At 40.3% G+C, this 21,898-nt stretch overlaps 1 protein-coding gene across 1 annotated transcript; it reads right to left on the bottom strand.

Annotated features, from left to right (window-relative positions):
- Window positions 1-1,172: 1,172 nt before the first annotated feature.
- RCBTB1 (RCC1 and BTB domain containing protein 1) lies at window positions 1,173-20,868 on the bottom strand. Its single transcript, XM_009955317.2, has 11 exons — window positions 20,725-20,868; window positions 19,750-19,900; window positions 19,100-19,266; window positions 16,309-16,467; window positions 15,625-15,732; window positions 14,564-14,706; window positions 10,494-10,684; window positions 6,721-6,847; window positions 6,076-6,227; window positions 5,252-5,382; window positions 1,173-2,110 (listed from the first exon to the last, which is right to left on the bottom strand). Exons 1-11 carry the CDS (start codon window positions 20,866-20,868, stop codon window positions 1,970-1,972), a joined length of 1,614 nt encoding a protein of 537 aa, XP_009953619.1. The 3' UTR covers window positions 1,173-1,969.
- Window positions 20,869-21,898: the final 1,030 nt, after the last annotated feature.

Raw genomic sequence — 21,898 nt, 5'->3', positions numbered from 1 at the left:
AAAGAATTGTTTGAATACAGAAAAGCATTGTTTAGCTACAAAAGGGTAAGTTAACAAAATAAAACATTTCTAAGCAAGCCCTGGATGTAGTCGTGCTCAGTAGCACCCCTGTGGGGGCTGTCCCATTGCTGTGTAAAAATTCATAACCCGAGCTTGTTCTCTGGAGGTGGAGAGCAGGAGCCACAGCACAACAAGTTTCAAAACATAAGTGCGTGGGGCAGAACCATTAGCTGTGCCCCAGGGAACACAATACTGGTGTTTTCACTTACTGACGCTGCTCGGGCCTGCTGGCTGTCCGGCACTGGGAACACAACTGGTTTGCTGCCTGAGCCAGGGCCTCGAGCGCTGCTTGTGGCTACTCTGCCCAGAAAACTCCTATCATCTGAAACAAAAGTGTATTAGCACAGAGCATGGATTTATCTGGTGTTGGGGAACAAAGGCAGATGCAAATCCACTGTCATGGGAAAGCCATAAAAGTTCATGTGAGCTCTTTTTCCCTATGGCAGTGATCTGACTCACTGACAAGCCTCAGAGCAGCTTAGAGGGCAAGTCCTGTGTGCTCTGTTCTCAACCTTTGGCCTACTCTGCCATCCTGAACAGGTTATTTATTAGAAACATTGACAGCACCTTTGGAAGTGTTTTGTCAGACTAGTGTAGACCCAACTCCCACCATCGCGCTAGAGGAGCTCCCTGGCCTCTCCCACCCATACACCGTTCTAGGCTTCACCAGGCTTAGCAAAGTCAGAACCCCCTTGTAGCCCTGGAGTCAACCTAAGCTCCAGCTCTCAAGTTCCAGGTTCACTGCTCTGCCCTGGGGTGGTGCCTATGTGACACCTTCAAAGCCCCCACCCCACCCTGGCTGTCCAGCCCCAGCTGCCCTGAGGTTACAGGCGCAGATGGACTTACTGGTGAAAAAAAGCAGATCCATGGACTGTAAGCAGAGGGGGCTAAAGTAGCACCTACAACTCAAAGTGCTGTTTTCTGAGGATGAGGGCACAGGCATTTGTCACAAACAGTAAAATCAGTAAGATTCTGTACTACAGAGGCTGGGGGGGGGGGGGGGTTGGGGGGTTTTTTGCCTTTTTTTTTTCTAAAAGCAACTTACAGGCTATATGTAACACAAAAAGCTTGCAATTTTCTTCAAAGGCCAAAGAAGTCTGCCAGTGAACAGGTACAAAAAAGGTAATTTTATTACATGGAGTTTAAGTTTATACAACACAAATGCAAACCCCTACTTTCAGACCAGTGTATCCCTTCCCCTCCACGAGAACCAATGTAATCTGAAGTCACCAAGGAGGGAATTTTTTCCATTAACCATTATAAATATTGCTCAGACAGATTACACAAAGTACACATTACAACTTCTATTAAGGTATACCCAAATACAGAGATTTACTTCCAATTAGAGTTGCTAGTTACCCCTTTCTTCAAAGCTACTTGTGCAGGCTTTGAGGAGATACTATTTTTGCACACTTTTCTAAGCACTGAATGGACTTGGTTAATTACGCACAGCAAATGGCAAATTCATTCACAATCATGCAAATGCAGTAAGAGATATCCACGCCATTTGCTTCTCCATAATCCTGGGGAGTTAATGATTTAAGTGATGTCAGTCCGTAGCTCAGGTCAGACCATTCTCCAACCCTAGAAAGTCAACTGAAAATATTAACAACGGGTGGTGCTAGAACAAGATTTCCTAGGCTAAAAAGGCAAGTCCTTAACACCGGCCAACATCCTTCGCACGCTACAGCTGAAGTCTTGAGCTGGTTCCACCATCCAGGTTTGCTAAATGCAAGTGAATCTTTTTCTTGACGGTTTTACAACGATTCACTTCGGAGCACGGAAAGTGTTTTCACTGTGGCCTTTCACATCTTCTGATACAAGTGACACTTGCTTTTACCCGCGCAGTTACAACATTCTGTTGTAACTGCAAAAAACCCTATACACACCCGTAACTTCCAGCCTCCTTTCAGTTCTTAAAGGCTCCGCATTTACTGGCTTTAGCAATGAATTCCTTTAGCAGGGGACCATCCATTTGCCAAAATGCTGTAGTTTGTGTCACTTCCGTCAAATGATTGACACAAAACTTAAAGCAGAATTCCTCTAAGTCCTAAACAGAAAAAAAAAAAAAAAAAAGGAAAATATCTTATTAACTTTGCTTTCATCACAGAAAATTACATTCAGGCACCAATGCCTGTATATGCTTTATTTTTGCAGAAAATTAGACAAGTACATTAACCCAGTGGCTCTCAATGTTTTTCCCCCACACAGTCACTATGTAAATGCAACAGAAAATAATAATTCTACCCACATAACATGGTTACAAGGGGGAAAGTACCCAGAATTTGGTTCTCACTATACAGTCACAAAAATCAGCTGTTCTGAGCAACACATATTTCAAGTTTTCCCACTTGAAGAGTTTCACTTGCGTTCACTGGCAGCTATTAAAACCCAATACAAACAGGAGATCTTGGGGTAACGGTATATAACCAAAACTGTGGATTAAGAACATTCAGCTCCCCTGTTCCACGATACAAGCTCAAATCGATATACATGTAAATAACATATTGCTTGTCTTCCTGCTTCGTTAAGGGCTGAACTACAGCCCTGAAGTTGCATGTCACCAGGCTCGCTGCAAACATATACTAACTGGGTGGTTTTAAAGCCAAGTTTCAGCAGAAGGCCTTTCTACACATTGGAAACAGACTCGTGTTGCAATGTATTTCACAGATGTCCCAAAAATGGTTCAAAAGAAGTACTGTGGCACAATACAGCACAGCAATTCTCGCTGCAAGTGGGCTCCAGATATCTGAGTCTACTTAGAAGTGCCTTCCACTTAACGATTAGAAAAGCCTCACAGCCATCATTGCACCCGCATGGTGCCAGAGAGAAAGGATGTCTAAAAAAAAAAACCCACAAGACACAGTTGTTGTCAATGTGAGGTTGACCACAGAAAGCTTCCCATTCGGATTATTTGTTTCCAACTCCTCTTTTGAGGAGGAAATCTACTTTTGTGGTGCTGTAAGGAAGATGCTGCAGTCCTTACAAAACGGCAGCTCCCCACCCTGTTCTAATTTCTTTACTCCGCTGTGAGTTTGTAGAACTAGTACTTTGTATGTGAGAACACCCTTCCTTGGCTGCAGGCTGGGCGCTGCAGTAAGGCATAACGAATTTGCAGAGCTCTTTAAGCCACATGAGGTAGGAAAGACTGATTAATATTCTTGTTTTCTCTTAAGGAAAATACTGAAAGCTAGAGCAACTGTGTGCCAGTGAGAGTTCTTGACACAACAAGAATATAAAAATACATCCTGGCCTAAAACCAGGCATTCTGAAGCTGCAGATCTTGGCTTGTGTGGCATCTGTGCAACAAAAAGAGACAAGCTTATTAGAACTGAACACTGATGTTTTTTTTTTTTTTTAAGTAACAGAATGAACCAGCATTTTAAACAAAATTACATCATACACATTACAATAGTTTGCACTGCTTTATTTAAAAAATTCGTATTCCAAGTCAACGCAACAGAAGCATACAATAAACAGAAATACTGCAGTATTAGTGAGTAACTTTGGAAAATTGAAAGTTCTGTATAAAAAAAAAAGGCTGAATTTCATTTGCAGCTGGGTGCACTCGCAGCAAGCTGTACTTACTACAGGCTTAAATGAACAAAGGCACAAGGTACATCCAATGATTATTTTAAAAGCTACAATAAGCAGCCAGACCTGGCCTAATTCTAGCCACTTCAATTCAGTCACCAAAAGAAAGTACAGGGGAGTTTCATGTCATGGAGGTATTTTTAATCAGTGAAGCAGCTTCCTTTAACTGTTGTCTTCCAGATGCGCAGTCCCTTGAACTAACTACACCACCCAAGCAGTTTCAAGCCCTCATCTGGCATTACTGCATGTAAAAACCACTTTTGGCTAAAACCCAGCCCCTCAGTGTCACCCATTCTCTCCCTGATGTAGCATTTAAGCCTGTGGTTCTAACTTCATTTAGCTAGCAGGGTACGGCCAAGGCACGGTAACTGGATTTCTTCTACCCGCTACAAGCGGAATCAATCACACATTGAACACCCATCCTGCAAACAATCTTTTGAAGCTAAAATATGGAAATCTTCCTATTCTCCGTGAACTCCCACCAAAGAAATCGTTATTCACAGCAGCCTGAAGCCGCAATTCGGACACTAACTCAGCCCTTTGGGTTAGGTGCATCAAACAAGCAACACACTACAGGGCTCTGAAATAAGTTAGGGCATCTGCATGCCAATCACCAGGTTTGTACAAGAAAAAGTACAAGAAAAAGAAAAGAGTACAAGAAAAAGCGATGAGCTGATTTACCGAGTACCAAACTGCTTTAGAAGCATAAGCAGCAAGTTAAAAACTAACCGACAGCGAAGCTGCGAACACGATGCACAGATACTTCGCTGAACGAACAGCTGAAGGAAGCCCAAGAACACTTCCTGATTAGTTCACGAAGCAGCATGTCAGTGCCCCAGCAGAGGAGTCAGGCATTCTGCAGCAGGGACGTTTCACTAGCCTTCCCCCCTTCTCTCACACTGTTTCTCTGTCTTCAACATTAGGCCCATAAAGCAGTTCTTAGCCTGCCATTTCACTAGTATACTGTGAAGACTGGAAGTGTGTATTTGACTAAATAAATAAATGTAGCTAAACAAAATAACAAAAAAAAAGCCAACAAAAAAAAATCACCTCTCCAACCAAAAAAACCTCCAAATGCACTCAATCCCCAAGCCTACCACCATATGATATCACACACAACCTCACAAATAAGCAACTTAAGGCTTACAAGACTGCTTTTCATGATGTTCTGGTTTTTGCTTTGCATTTAAACCCTTCCCTTGTTTCAGAGTTAGTTTTCATCCTCAGAAATATATTGTTACAGTTCCCCCTCCCACCCCAAAACAGCAATTCATGAAGCTTGGCACAGTGTCAGAACCTTTTACCATGAAATTAAGCAACGCAAACGTTTACAGATACTGAGTCCCAGCCTGGGACTTACATCATCTCTAGATATCTGCGCACTAGCTCACCTTCTCAGTACTGGTTTGAGGGGAGGGGGGGGAGATATATCTGATAGCAAATACAGTTATTATAAGTCCAACATTCCTAATTCTGAAAACGGCAAATAGTATTATCTGATAGTGAGAGAGAGCTTATATGAAAATATAACTGGATGCTTTTCTCCATAGTTTGTCAGAAAGCAGCCACCTATTTAAGAGATTGAAGATTAGTTTACCTCTGCATCATATCTGACAGCAGCAGAGAGCAATGAAAATGCATTTTCCACAGTAATTCCTCTCTTGATAATGTGCTGACACAGTTTTTTCAGTCTATTTTCACAGTATGAAGTAGCCAAATCCAAAAGCCCTGCAATTAAAATGCCAGCGTGTTAGTCAGTTGTAGTGGTCTCCGCTCTTTCAACAACAGTTTATGTCCCTGGGGTACAGACTGCATCTGTATTCTATAGGCAACGTCCTGTACGTCTATAACACACTTTTTGCAAGTAGGTCAACTGTTCATAAAACTGTATTTTACCATTACCCAGGAAAAAAGGCCTTCTATTACCTCACGCCACAATCCTGTTAATCCCTGTAAATACACAAGCTGTTCCACTGATTTGCATACCTAACTGCTTACGGGAGCAGAACTGTCACAAAACAGTCACAACACGAGCGAAAAGCTACCATTACAAAAATCTGTGCTGAGTTACAGCTTGCTGTTTGCTCTGCTGTCCAAGTTCCCCCTATCAGATCTACTGAGAGTTTTTTGATATTATCCTAAACAATAGTTGACTCAGCTTAGTAAAATATGCAAGTATTTTAACTCAGAGAAATAGTTTCTCTCCCCATCTTGAAAAAACCGCTCATAGTTTATTTTTAAATACGCACCGTTTTGCTGTAGTAAATTTGCTACAACAGTATTTTAAAGACAGCTTAATTAATCACCAGTAAAATGCATTACAGACTAGACTAGAAGACTGTATTAAAACATTTATGCTGCATCCCCTGTCTCAGTTTTTCCAGATGCTGCTTTCTAACATTATTGGACCATAAGCAATACCTATTGCATCTTCAGGCGGAAGGTCAACACTGTCTGTATACAAGTACTCAAGAAAGGCACGATACACAGGATAAGAAAACTGGTCTATTTCTATCACTTCCTTCATATCCTCATTCCAGTATGACTGGAACATGGTTCTGAAGTGTTCACACCTAAGAGACAAAGACATCATCTGGAACACTATTATATGAACACACGAACATTACATTATAGTCCCCCTGAAATACGTATTTGGAGCACTCATCAATATTCACAAATATTTTACCATACCCCATGACAACCAGTGGCCCACATTGTGGTTCCCAATACTGTGGGCATTATTACACTTATGCATCAAGATAAAACTCTTATTTGATCTATTTGATTGAAACGTCTCCACGTACATTGCAATCAGACCAACTTAACAGAATTTATTACCCTGGGAACAACAAATAGGCTTAATGAAAATTGAATATGGACCATTTTAAGACAGAGTTTTAAGTCAACTCCTTTTACAATCACTAATTTAAAGTGATTATGGATACATAGATGCTATACTTTACAGGTTTAGGGGTCCCTCCCTACCCCTTACTTCTTTTACCCCCTTAGATGCAACACTAAGAGGTTATTCTGTATAAAAAAAGAGCTGTGAAATATGACCACTACCTGATTTTCAGAACAGCTTTGTGGACATGGATGTACTTTCCATCCACACGGAACTTTAGGTCTGAGGTTTCTGGGCTGTCAAACTCTTTCTTCAGAGACTCTGCTACTGTTAAAAAGTCTTCATGCTCTACAGAAATGATTTCAAGACACACAAAAAAATAACACGTTAAGCATCTTAAACAGAACACACGCATCAGTAACTAAAGCTACCAGCTCAACGAAGAGCATGTCAAGGAAAACAGGTCAGTATCAGGGCTCCATTGCCGAAGTGGTCAAATGGGAAGCACGAATGTTGCCAAGGCCTGCTCCACAACGGCTACAGGCAGCAGCAGGCAGCAGCTCCCCTTCCAGCTCGTTGCACAGAGCCAGCACAGCACCAAGGCAAGAACCCGGAGAACTTCCTTTCTCCTTCTCTGCCTGGGCACCACCCATGACATTGCCAGCCTCCTGGCAGCTCAGTGCTAGCGCTGGGTCAGCTCAGCTCTGCAACCTGCAAACTAGTCTCTGCAGCTAACCTGCAGACTGCCGGTAACGCGCGTCTACAGCACCGCCTGCAACTCACTCGAGACACAGCGTACAGTACTTCAGCCGCGCTGACACGGTGATCTGAGCCTAAGAGTAAGAAGACATGTCACCAGTTGGCCAATTTTTTGCGCTGGCAGATCTGATATAGCCTGCAGGTTGTGTGTTAAGGTCTTTGCCAGGGCTCACTAACATGAACTATCACTGACACCATTATACTCAGCTTATTAGTCAGTTATGACAACACAAAATCCAACAGCAGTGCTGCTGAAGAGAGTCAGGAGTTACTGGTACAACCAAGTAGGTTCTCAGTACAACCAAGGACACAGTACTTCAGCAATTTCGGAAGTGGATTAAAGCTGAAATATCACAGGTCTTTGGCAGTTCAGTCTATTAAGGCCTATGGCACTGATACCACAGAGGTCCCATTCAGTGTCTCTAGAAATCATACAAGAGCTGCAGCACATGTTGGCTAAGGCTTGTGGTAAAGCAAGAACGCTGAAGTTTCAGAAAGCGCGATTTAACCCACTATTCAAAGCTTCTGCTGATGCATCTTAAAAGTGTGTTTCAAAACACGTGGCTTCTAAGAAGCAAAGTATGGAAAAGAAAAATAAGTGGACTTCCACTATAACAGGATGTGGTCTGTCTCCTGTGTCCCACAGCACTGCCTAGTGTTCATCCATATACAATCCACAAATTACTCTTCACCATTAGGGACAGGTAAATTAGTTGGTATTTAAAAAGAAATACTGCTGTAACAGACAAGTCATATTTGTGCCACAAAAGATCATACACTCCTCTGATTTACACGGATCATCCACAGATCCTGCATCTCATCAGGGCTAACTAAACTGTGCTCCAATCCCCCTCCATTTGCTCATGTGATTTTTTTTTTCTAGGTCATCAGCTTAGTTTAATCTATGCAGTAGATCAACTTTCACTCCAAATACCTTAAATTCATTCCTCAAAAAAGGCTGCAGATTTTTATTTCACCACAGCCAATCCCAAGTGACAGATTCATTTTTTTGGCAGAGCCATAATAACTGGAAGTAGAACAATAACCTTTATGCAGAGTTAGCTCTCATTAAGAAAAAAACCCACAACAAAACAAAAAAAAAAAAGAGAAGAAAAAAGGGGGGTTTTAACCTACATGAATAAAAAAACTGAAGAAGGAAAAAATTAATATGGAAAATGGAGATTAAAAATGCCCCCAGAATTAATGCTTTTTATTTAAATATTCAGTAAGTAGGATTATCCAAATAAGAGGGAAAGAACCCCCAAAGGCTAAGAGGAATTAAAATGCAGGTACAAATTTCAAATACCTTGTTATACTCAGTCTGGGAATACTTCATAAAAATCAAGAACTTGAAAGGTACTGAAGCTGGGGAGATGTCATTTAGACAGCCTTCACTATTAGCAAAAGGCAACAGCTCTGGACAACCATCAGACCTCTGCAAAGGGTGAGCCTAACATATCGCAGAGGATTAAAGAATGGCGAAAGTGAAAAGTGGGATAAAACAAGACTTGGATTTACCCAGAAGCAGATCACTCCGAGCTAATCTTCTCTCTTTAGTGAAACTATTCAGTTTTCCTTTATAGACAAGATGCTGTTATCTGGACCTCTATAAGTGTGATAACATGCTAAATGAGAAGTTAAGGTGGAGAAGCTGGGTTAGGACAAGCCACATGCAAAGATAGTCTGAGTTTGGAGAAAGGTTACTTAGAATGTGATCCCTCCACAAAACCAATTTTGTACAGGGACTAACAAAATTAGCATCTGTTGCAAATATGAAAACAAATTAGATCTCCTAAATGACCTTGAGAACTGAAATGGCAGACAGTTGAGATGAAAACATAGTCATGTTTTGAACACAAAAACACCTTCATGTTTTCAAGAAAGTGCAAGCTAAGCATATATTTGGAGTCAAATAAGAATTAGCAGCATGTGAATCACAGATAACCAAGAAGAAAGGCTTGGGCTTATTTGCTGGTCACAGAGACTGCATCCCAAAGTGTAATCCAAGGCGGTATAAAAAGAGTTCCAACAGAGAAAACAATTATATTAGAATCTTGTTTTACAGGGATTATTATTTACAAGTCTGCCCGTCTTTGGGGAAAGTCAAACTAAATTCAGTTGAGAGAAATCATCTCACAAGATGAAGATTTGGAATTCTGTTACTTTCCTAACATGAAACACAGGAGAGAGATTCACTCTTTCACATTCATAGTGGAAGGGTAAATACTAAGGAGGGCGTCCTGGTTTCAGCTGGGATAGAGTTAATTTTCTTCTTAGTAGCTGGTACGGTTGTCCTAGTGTGGCTGCTATAGAATCATGGGCCAGCCATGCTAGGCAGGCCCTTAGCAGTTTTGAGTCATCTACAGGTGTAGCCCATATGATAACATCGTGCTCATTATAAAGGGGGAAGGTTTGCTGAGGAGAGGGAGCTCCTGTGGGGTTCCTGCTGGGGTTCCTCCTGCTCCTGAGGACTGCTCTCCTCTGGATTGCGACTGCTGCATATTCATTTGGCTGGGTATAACCGTGTATACCTTTGTTGGTGTTAGGGCTGTTTGGTTAAATCTGTTTTCACTTCAGCCCACGGGTCTCCGCTCCTTTTCCTGATTCCTCTTCCTGGCTGGTGAAGGGTCATCGGGTGACAGAGCAACTAGTATGAAAACATGTTGTTGACACACTGATGTTTTAGCTGTTGCTAAGTAGCACTTACCCTAAATTAAGGATTTTTCAGTTTCCCATGCTCTGCCAGCGAGCAGGTACACAAGAAGCTGGGAGAGAGCACAGCCAGGACAGCTGACCCGAACTAGCCAAAGGGATATTCCATACCATAGAACACCATGCTCCATATATAAATTATTCCAAGTAGGAGTAGTTTTAAGAGGAAAAAAACCCCACCACCTTATCTTTAATAATCCAGGAGTACTTCCCAGTCCTGAGCTGGAGCTCAAACTATACAAGTGTAGGAAATGCACAACATTCACAGTGCAATAGTAAACCAGGGTTCTCTCCAGATGTATACTGGCAAACAAACAATCTGGCTAACCCTTTTCTGGATCCTTAGCTACTGAAGTAGACTGTTTTCTTCAGAAGAAAAAATCCTTCAGAAGAAAAGAGCTAGTTTTAATTGCTGGTTCTCCTTAAAGCAGGAACCATCCTGCCACAGGAGTGCTATCCTGTACTACTCACTACAAGTGACACAGATTATAGCACTGGCTGCCATATCAGAGCTTGTTCTCACCTACTGACAGAAGACGCCACATAACAGCAGGGGTAGCAAAGCAAGCAAACACATCGTCAGTGCAGGCAAAGTGAGTGAGGTGGGGAAGGATCACGGACTGCCCACGGCACTGGCCCCACATGTACACCTGGCCGCTCTGGGTCTTGGCAGCCGACGTGTGAGCAGAGTGGCAGGCTGCGATCTCCACTACCCTGTGAACAGAAGAAACCTTGTAAGATACAGGCACAGAATCAAGTGACTTTCCAAATGCCTCACCAAAATAACTGCCAACCACGCTACGCATCTACGCTCCTGTACTTCTTCCTTTGTCCTGCATGAATATGACTGTTCAAATGGATATTTAAGAACTGCAAGCAGTTCGCTTGTAGACTTTACTGTAATCAGATACTGCTTTAATTATGTCATTCTCATGAGTTGATATTCCTCTTCTTCCATAACCATGAGACAGGGATGAAGGAAAACAAAATTTTATTTTTCCCCTTTAAAACCAACGCACATCAGACACTTATTCTCAAGAACAAATGCTTATGGAGCTTATGAAACTTCCAGTTAGGGAACAGGCAGGAAAGTTATATTACTAAGATTTTTGCAGAGCATTTTTCAGAACTTCTTACAAACAGCTGTAAAAATGTTCTCATTTTGTGATAATTTCCTATGTATTTTTCAATAAACCCTTTATTAAGAAACCCTTCTACCCCCTCTTTTAATCTGTGTTGTGTTTTGGTTTTTTTGTTTGTTTGTTTGTTTTTAATGTAGATCAACTACCTGTATTCCTGACTTCTTATTTTGCTGTTAGTTTCCTTTCCTCAACACTGAAATTCAGCATGGAACAGGGACAGTGCTTCATTCAAGGAGAGGTGAATACACCCACTTAACTCCACATTCTTGCAGAGCTATGGTTGTTTTTTAAATAAAGTCTATATGGTATTCTCACCCACCTCACGTAGTTCCTTAAAATATTAGAGCTGCTATAAGACAACTTGGAATTCCCTGAAACAATAGCAGCCTAAGAAGGAGGGAGGAGGGGGGAGCAGGGGCAAAGGCCCTCTGAGCCTTCCCAAGGAATGTCTCAAACACTCGATGAACGATGCAGACCTTGTGCTTAATAAACTGATAAGGCTAACACTTGCTTATCTCTTGTGGGCCTGGATAGCACAGGATGCAGCTGGAGGAGGGAGTCCTGCTGAGACAGGGCAGCACTCCTCTGGCCCAACTAATTTGTCTTTGGGGCCATCATGTCCCATGAATGACTTTTGCCTCATTATCAGTGAAATGCATATTGAAGCTGACACCCATCTATATGCTAATGAAGATTTTAGAGATGATGCTAAACATATATGATTATAGCACTAGTCTCTCCACCTCGATCATGTTACACATCACCCAGGGGAGAGGGGGGGAACCTGAAACGAAGTAGTGGGGCAGGTTGTACTGGTACAGCAAACATAAAAGGGGGAGATAAAAGCCACAAAGTGGTGAGGGGAAATAAGGGAAGAAAACACACAGAGAAGAACGCTCCTAAGACCAGAGACACACAGCCCCGCTTGTTGGCTGGACCGATGTGGGAACCAGGACCAGTGATCTCTCTCTCTCTTCCTCTGTTTCCTCTTTTCTCTATAGTTGTCAAGTAATGCAAGGCATGCCTTACCACTTGCTATAGTTTGTTACATAACTAGGTCCATGGCAATTGGATATGTAAGATGCATATTAATCGCTGTGAGTTAATAAATGTTTGTGTGTGGACCTTGAGAGTTGTCTCAGCTTAGTCCACACCGCGGGGGATTTGCAAATCTGAGTCACATGCCCCCCCTCTTCTGAGTGGGTCGTGACAGCTGCTGACGCACTCTTATCTATTCTGTTCTCCCATTGCTCAGGCAATCCCTCTCTTGCTACCTGAAATGTTAAAAGAACTGAGAAGAATCATGCTTCCATTAAAGGGACCACAAGGACATTTGCAGTGTCTCCGTTCACAAGATAGGCAAAAACCAGGGGAAGTTCCAGCATTAGTTCAAAGTAAGAGCTATGTTTTCCTGTTTTTTCTCCATGCTAAAAATGCCTCAGAGGATTTCATGGTTTCGTGCCAGAAACAGATTGACTGGGACAAATAAATGTCTTTCCAAACAGTCTAAGAATATACGTATCAAAACATTTGCTCCTTTACAGAACAATATCCACAAAGAGTTAGCTTTTTAGGCAAAAAGCTTTTTTAGCACAAAGCCCACATTTTAGGTGCAAAAATTGTTTCAAGATAAAACACAGAAAGAATCTACAATTACTTTCAATATACACATTGCTAATTTCTGGCAGGTAAAAGACTAACAGATTGTTTTACACTGTTATCAACTTATGAACCTCTATGCAACATTGAGACCTTTCAGCTTCTCCACAAGTGACATCATGAAGTAATTATTTTAGGGACAACTTACTTCCCATGATAGCTATCCACCTAAACTACTTCCTTCCCCTACTTTCTTTCCTTAGCAGAACAGATTCTTATTTTTAGAGTAACTATACTATAGTTAAGTAGTATAGTAGAACGTGTGCTATAACACATGTGTAGTATACGCACAGGATAACACTGTAAGCACACACTTCGCATCAAAATTCAGGAAGCTCACCTTCATAGGTGTTCCTCCAAGCTGACACAAACTAAGGTCTAAAAGTTCCTTACAAGCTGTATGTGCAATATTCTTCAAGATAGCATCAAATGCCACCTCCTAAGGAACTGTCATCAGCATTACATACAAATGACAAAAGTGTTACATAAATGAAAAGATGAGGAGAAGCAGCAGAAATATGCTTCATGGGAAATGACAGCTGACCCACTTACAGCACTGTTTCCAAGGCAGCTGAGTCAAGCAAGATGAGTAAGTTCAAGTGACTTATCTCTCCCTTAGAGCCCAAGCAGAAGTTTTATGATATTTTCTCCCTCCTTTAGTCTTTGAATAAATGCCAGTTTTATTATAATCCCGTGCTTGAGTTCACATGCAGTTCTAAACGCAACAGTTCCCTTTAGTTCACACTAAGGAAACAAAACTGATCTATTTGCAAACATACACATTTCTCTTCCAGTGCTTTTAAAAATATTTCACCTTCCTTCCCTAGTGTCAGTTCCTTCACAGACAAGCCAGCCTCACCTCAGTGGCTGCTGTTGTGATGGGTCCTTTCTTCTTTCCCCTCACTGATTTTTTTAAGATCTTAAATAATCTCAGTACTGTGCAGCTTCTAATTTAATGTTAAGCGTGAGAAACAGGAAAAAATACGAACAACTTCCCAGAAAGACAGTTCAGAAATGGAGGAGAAAAACCAGCCACAAGTGTTTCCTAGCTAAGAGGAGATTACAAATTAAGAGATTTACAGGTTAAGGGATTTATAGACTAAGAGGTTTCCATACTGAGGTACATTAATCTATAGGTATACACATGGGCCCAGAGAATGGGACTGAGGTCCCAGTTTGCAGGTGAACAGCAGAAGAGCCACCCCAAGTAGGAGGATGACAAGAGGGTGGACAAGGGTTAGGGTTATTCTTTTATAATCCAGGAAATGAAGAAACTGCAAACTACTAACTGGTACCACTGATAGATGTGGTACTATCTGTCCTCAGCTCTAGCAGCCTTGCAAATTGAGTTCTGTTTACATGGGTGGCTATTGTCAGGATCTCAAAAAATCGTTTTTTCCTCACACGTCACTTCTTACAAAGGTGGTCCTTCCTCTCCCCCCCCCCCCCTTTTTTTTTTAATGTAGGCCTTAATATAGCTCAAAAGCTTGGCTTATCAACTTCATAGCTCCAAGTTTTTAACCAAAGGAACCATATTTAGAATAGCTTAACAGTCATTCATTATCTTTCAGGATCAAGTAAATACAAAGTATGTTTACTTTCAATAATCATTACAGATAGCAAAAAGCCCTTAGTCTACAGTAAACAGTAAGTTATCATCTTTTTCTGTGTTTTAATGTAAGCAATAGAAAAAAAAAATCCACCAAGCCCTACACACACATGCTTCCAGTGCTAGAGACTGCATAACACATGCTCAGACTTATCAATCCAGAAACAGCTTCAGCAAGATTACCTTTCTTTTTCCATCATGATCTGCACCGGGCTTAGCTGGTTACTTTTATTGCCAGTTCCCAGCTGCCCGTAAGTGTTAGCTCCCCAGGCATAGAGCAAACCCTCATCTGTTAGTGCTAGTGTGTGCGCATAGCCACAGGCAATCTGTAAGTAAATGTATAAGCGTTACTACTAAACAAAACAGAGATGAGAAACAAAATTATCGCACACATTACCTTGGACTAGCCGATGTTAAATCTCTCTGGCATTCTTCGTTTAGCACTACAATGTGGTTTCTTTCTCAGTACTTAAAGCAAAAGTCCCAACTTCATTAACTTAGTGTTCATTGGTTGCTTCTGAATAATTTACTGCACTCTTGCAAAGTCTCCCTAGCCTTTACTTGCTTTCAACTGCAGAGTCTTCACACAAGGAACAGTGAAATTCATCATCACGTCTTGCAACTTCGAAATACTTTCAGAATTTGATTTTTGAATACTGTACAAACTACGAGAGCTGCAGTTCAGCAGTCAACAACCATTCACCCCAAGCTACCACATGAAACTCCACAGAACCTTACTAAAAACCCAGGAAATGCCCAATTTAATTTTATTCTTTAGCTGGGGAAAAAACAAAACAAAACTAAACTAAAAAAACCCAAAACAACAAAGAAAACCCAACCACCAAACAACCAAACTTACACCCATGACTCATCTTCCCTCTCCCCTCACTTCTGGAGAGCTAATTAGTATATTGATGTAGAATCTAATTTCGACATCTTGTTCCCCTTCGGTTCTTGTCTTTGCCTAGTGCATTTCATTCCTTCAGCTTTGTAACAAAGATGCAATTTGTATCCACAGCAAAATTTACTTATAGTTACACTAGCTAACTTTAAATCATTCAGAACATTCACAAAGCAAGTATTTTACAGCTTACTTGCACTTTCTATAAGTGCTCCTATTCATAGGAGCTAAAAAAATTCAGTATTCGAACCGTGAAATCTAGAAGCAGGTATGAGATCCCAAAGATACAGTTCTAGCAGATGCTAGCAACATGAATGCATTTTCATTTCCACGTTAGACATACCTGGAGTATACACACACCATGTAGTGCTGCCACTCTGCATGGCGTTAGTTGATTGCCATTGTTTCCAAGACCTAGCTGACCATTTCCATTGTAACCCCAGCCATAAACCTGATTGCAAAGGGAAAACAAGATTAAGCCAATCCTGAGAAGTACAGAACATTTAAGACTCAGTATCAAGCACAAGTCAAAAAAGTAAGTCTTATTAAAAAACTGTACACTATTTCAAGAGCAATATAGAGAAGGGTGAAAGATACTAAATATACTGCAATGACTGACTGTATTCAACTTTTCAATCCTGCATTTACCTTTTAAAAAGCTTTCTAAGGTATATTTGTCTTTGAAGCACCAAGAATTTTGCAATAAACTTAAAATACACCAAAATCTCTCTGTTCAAATTCTTACAGTTGCAGACTCAGTAAGAATTACATTCCAATACAGTCCTTGCCATAAGAAGGAATGTTTAGTATAAAGACAACATCTGCAGTTAACTGCAGATGTTGTCTTTATACTAACTGCAGAGTTTTTGTAAAACTGATCTCACAGAAGTTATCAACAGAACTCTAACATAACTATCAATACAACTCTATAACCTGAGCACTCCACGTCAGCATTTCTCAATGTTCAGACATTAGCTTCGTAAGTTCAGGTAACAGAGAGAGAACGTGAGAATGCAGCAATGCTTACCTCACCGTTACTTACTACAGCCATGGAGGAGGTCTGACCACAAGCAATGCCAACCACCATTTTACCCTGTAAACAGTTCGAAACTCTACGAGGAGTTGGCTGGTTTGCTGTAGATCCAGATCCAACTTGACCACAGTTATTATAGCCCCAAGCATACAGCTGTCCGTAAAAACAAACCAAAATCAGTAGTTTAAGCCTTAAAAATAGTAATGATAGTAATAAATTATAGTCTTACTATATTCAGCATCAGATTGGGTAAACTGTCCTATCTAATGAGCGAAAATGCTTAAAGTTAAATGCTTCTCAACAACTGAAAGTTACAAACAGCAACAGGCTTGATCTAGTAAATAGGAACACAGCACTTTTTTCAGCTTCTTGCTACAAAACCGGAGCATCTGACTACAAAGGAACATATTTCCATATAAAACATGTCAGGCTACAAGACAAAGAGCATAGTGAGTGGACTGTCTTCATACTTTCATGATGTAATTTTTCCAACATTCTGGCTTGCACTTCTTTGTTTCCCAGACAAGCTGAACTCCCAAATTTATAGCTATTTGGTTTTCTTCATAGAACTCTAAACCAGGTCATTGCTGGACACTCATCATACCCCTTCTATATCTTTCAAGAGCTGTGAAAGGAGACGGTTTTGTCAGCCTGTGTTACACAGTAGCAAAACTCTTACACAATAGCATTAACAAAAAAGCAGCATCTCTGACAGTTCAAAGTTTGCCAGTGGCAAACTAATAAAAAACAAACCCAAAAATACTGGTTCCTTTCATCTAAAAGTCCAGATGACAGGGAAGTAGTTTGCTATAAAAAACATTTACAGCTTTTTCATTTCAGTTCGTTCAATTTTGATTACATGCGTACATACCCATAGCTTCACATAAAACTTTCTGATAGTTCATTGTCTGGTGCATCACCCAGTTAAAAAGTCTGTCCTCTTGAAAATACCCAGCCACAGACATGCTAGCCAGTAAAAGCACACTGACAGATAATCTAATGTCAAGTCTGCACATCCTTTGGTGCCCAAAGCCAGCAAACCAAAAGCCACTCATTAGAAACGAATGCCTCCACTGCCACACACAAAAAACCCAACCAAACAAAAAGAGCCACCAAAGACAAGAACAAAAAACCTCCCACTGATACAACTCATTTACCATGTCTAACATGAACAAAAGAAAGCACTGGTCCTTTGCTTTTTGTTATTTATATTTGCTTGATCTTTTATTCCTACTGAATATTTGAAGATGCTCTATAAAACTTCTTAATTTCAATAACAAAAGAAAAAAATTGAGGTAGAGAATCTCAGAAGGTAGATCAAAATGCCAACAAGCTAATCAGTTTCCTCTCTGAGAAGCACAAATGTCTGCAATCTAAGTCTCTCATTAAGATTTTTTTTAATTTGCACTGCATTAAAATTGCACTGAAACAACTGTACAAATCAATTATGCCACGTACTTCCAAAATACTTCCAACTTCAATGCCCCTCTGAAACTTCAGATGTATCAAGTCACAAGGGTTTTTGCAGTCAAATCTTTCCATAAATAAAACTGTACTTAACACATTTCACTGCTTTCAGCGTGGCACAGACAAAACCTCAGAGCACAAATAGACTAAGCTACCGCAAGGTACTCTACAGATGGATTTATAGTACATTAACTAGCCACAATGACGAGCATGCTGCAAATACCAACTGCAGGGTAAACGAAGAAACCTCCTCGCTTCCACTGAGATTTCAAGCATGTTACATTTATTCCAAGAGGCAGCATGGCCATCATGGGCAGCAACCACACAGCAGCTGGACCCACTAGTTTAACTTACACATGAACACCCTCTCTTTCCTGCATGCGCACCAAATTTGACAGTTTAACCAAGTCAAACACGACAGCATGAAGATCTTTCCTAAGTGTAGGCTCAGATACAACACAGACCACTTAAATTCACCCTACCCCCAAAATACTGGTTTGCCACTTTGTATTACTGTTGTACTATGACTCCATTCTAAACCATAACACAGACATGGTCCGATGACCAGGATGGAAAGAACTGGAGTTTGCATTTTTATTGTTAGGAAGATTTTAAAGTTAGAACTCTTCTTTTCTTAAAGCAGAGCTGAAAGCAGGCTTTCCTCCATGCAGTAACATGCAACTCAAACCAGAAACGCACACATTGGTCAAATCTGACTAACTGGAAACTAATTGCACATGCTTCCCATGATGCACAGCCTTAAGCCATGTAAGCAAATAGCATAAAGCAGACTTGGATATAAACCAAGTGCTCTTTCATTAGCTACACACAAAGGTATTCAGAGGTGTGCAGAGCAATGCTTTTTCACAGTACCAAGGTGGAAATCAGGAAGACTACAAGAAACAGACTAAACACTCACCAGTGAATACAAAAAACTCAATATACCCCTTAAATAACAGAACTGCAAGCAAATAACAATGTTCCGTTTTCACCTTACAAACCATTCTTTCACCTATAAGTGGCACAGCTTTCTGGCCTCATCCCTGTGAGACATACAGCAAGTCAAAGAAACAAAAGTTTACTAAGCTTTTATTCCCTTGTTTTTGTGGCTGGGTTGGGTTTTTTGTTGGGTTTTATGGGTGGGGGTTTTCTTGAGTTGTTTTCCAGGCTGCTCTGAAGAAAAGGATACCCTAGTTTGAGGCAGCAGGAGAAAAGGTTATGTTGTAACCACACTGTAGAGAGAACTTCAGACTGCAAGGTCACCTGCACTGTTTGCTTCCAGAAGGAGATTAAGAGATTTGAACAGGTTTCAACTTACATCCCCATCAAACGACAGCGCCATGGAATGATGAGAGCCACAAGCTACTTCCACCACTTTCTTTATTAACAGATTTGTGCAAACTTGAACAGGAGTAATGCCCTGATTGGTTGTGCCGTTGCCAAGTTGGCTGTAACCATTATGTCCCCAAGCGTATACTTCACCATCTGCAAAAATATTTGTGAGAAAAAAATACCAAAAATTCCAAGGAAGTTAAGACAGGCAGAATTCTAAGCAATTGGCAAATGCCAACACGAAAGTGAAAGGACATTAATAAATAGTGAAACTACTACAAGAATCATCTGTATACTAAAAATTATATACTTTGTATACAACTTTTATATGCACATATCACAGTATAACTTCAAGATTTGTTGTGGAAATACATGAAAGTGCACAGGTAAAACTGAGTTTGTCATAAATGATAGAGTAAAACCCTACAGCTGCAACACAATGGAAATGGAAACTTACTTTATCTATTACAGAATACATTTGGTTCCACTTAAGACCAATGAGCGTACAGTAAGACCCTTAGTGTACATTACTCAATCAACAAGTTACTACAAGTACACCTTAATCCATTCTTGTCAAATGCAAGTGGAACTTAAAGTCTGTAACTTCTGTTTCTATACTAAATGTTCATTTTCTACCTTCAGTGCAAAGTACAACATGGGGTCCACTTCCATAACTGAGACTGGAAATCTTCTTTCCACATAAGGCTTCTAATTTCTTTGGTACTATTGTGCTCTGATTATCTCCAGTCCCCAAACAATTGCTGCAATTCAGTCCAAAGACAAATACCTAAAAAACCAGAATAATACTCATTTCAAGTGATTTATACTCAGGTATGCACAGACGTGATAATATCCAGGTCTTTATAAAGCCAGGACAGAGCTTTGCCATAGACTCCCCTCATGGGAGTTCATAAGCTCAAGAGGCAGCATGAGGACACTTTGGAAGTTAACTGATGAGTCTGAATTCTTCAGATCCATGCAGAAGCTAGGCTTCTCATTTGCAGGAACCGTACTATAAAAAGTACTAAACTGTGAAAGTGGAAGGCATGATCTTTTAAATGCAGTTTGTAAAGAGCAGGCGCGGCTGTACTGTGGGAAGCTCATCCTACAGGCAGATTTCATAGGACTTAGGGGGGGAAAAAAAATAAAAATCCTACTCTACCCAGTCTTACAAGAAACCTTCCCATTAATACATTCCAGAACATCTGGCTTGTTTTCTTCCAGCAGCACACTGCTACCTTGCATTCCAAATCATCAAGATCAACAGATAATCTCCCACTGTATTGTTATTTATCAAGCCATAACCTTGTTTTTATCTTCATATCTGGAGTGCTTGTACTTAATTTCAAGCTACCACAACTTCTTTTGAATTCTTCAAAAGTGTACGTAATCCATCCTGGCCTTTGCCATTTGCAAGTTTTCTAAATACTCCATCTATATTGTCCCCATACAAGACAAGAAAAAAACAACAACAACTAAGTTACATCCAACATGTTTTAAAATATACAAATTTCACACAATGCTTTTGAGAAGCTATTAATTAGTAAGTATTCAGTGGACTCTGAAAACAATTAATTGTAGAGTATATGTTCCACTTTATTACAACCTTACCTCATCATTGTGCGTTATGTATATAGCTTCATTGGCTGATGTACCAAATACACACGCTTTCCGAATAGATGCTATTTCTTGAGGTGACAGTAAGGTAAATATTGGCCACTTGCCTACATCCACCATGATGCTGCTGTGTGTCATGACGTTTCTACAAGTAAGATGACATTGCTGTAATGAAAACAAAAGCTTATTAAAAAGTGTATTTTGCACTTTCATCAACAGGCAATAAGATGATTTCCTTTAAATGAGATGAGACACATGTTGTGGCTCTGAAAGTACAACATTCTACTCTATATGAAATATGCAATTATATTTCCATGTACTAAGGCAAACAAATAGCAAACCACTGGTAGTGCATTGGAAAAAAATAGACCTTTTCTTATTTAAGGATATTTAAATAAACTGTATTCAGTCCAGCTGAACATCTGCTGTTCCACAAGCAAACTTATCAAAAGCTTGTGAACTAGCAAATAACTACTGGTTGCAGAGTGGATTTCTGTCAGAATTTTCAGAGGGAACTTCAGTTTGAATTTCCATTTATAAAATTTTCACTCATGAAATTTTTTTTTGTAGTTTTACAACTTATATATGCCATGTAAGCAAGCTGTTGATGTACATGTGAAACCTGCAAATAAAAATAAAGCTGGGGCTGTTGAGCATATGACCCAAGTTCGCCCTCTCTTGCATAATCAAAGGCTGTTGTTATGGTCAAAAACTGTTTGTGAGAGCACAAAAGCACGTGATAAACTCGTGAGTTTGTACAATTAAGCAGAGAAACACATCACAGAAGAGTGATTAAGTAAAATTGTCATAATCTGTTACTTAGAAACAAGCTGGACACCATTTAAAAGCTGGAAACATGGCTGGGTATAAACATCCTCTGTCAATGAACACAGATGTATACAATCCATCCTTCCACAATGCTCCTTCTTCCCAGTTTCCTCAGGACAATTGCGCCAGCTCAAGAACAAAGCTGACAGTCAACACAAACATACAGAGCTTATCTAGGCCTTCATTCCTGCACACAAAAATTGTAACATTGCTCATACCCTGATGGGATTCTGCCACTGACAATCTATGATCTGTGCTCAGGAGTATCAGCAAGTTTTGTGAAATCTGAAAAGCACTAAGTGGAGAATTCCACAGAATGTCAGAGACATGACACAAATCA

This window comes from Leptosomus discolor, chromosome 1, assembly GCF_034619465.1.
Source record: "Leptosomus discolor isolate bLepDis1 chromosome 1, bLepDis1.hap2, whole genome shotgun sequence".
NCBI classification, from domain to species: Eukaryota; Metazoa; Chordata; class Aves; order Leptosomiformes; family Leptosomidae; genus Leptosomus; species Leptosomus discolor.
The sequence above is the reverse complement of the archived record's forward strand: the minus strand, read 5'-3'. Positions and strand labels throughout refer to the sequence as shown.

Bases quoted from the DNA above. Each gene is read 5' to 3' on its own strand.
- RCBTB1 (XM_009955317.2), bottom strand. From the start codon at position 20,868: ATGACACACAGCAGCATCATGGTGGATGTAGGCAAGTGGCCAATATTT. The intron at 10,685-14,563 runs GTAATCTTGCTG...TTCTGTTCACAG, and splicing joins ATCATGATGGAAAAAGAAAG to GGTAGTGGAGATCGCAGCCT. The intron at 5,383-6,075 runs GTATTGCTTATG...TTTTAATTGCAG, and splicing joins TCCGCCTGAAGATGCAATAG to GGCTTTTGGATTTGGCTACT.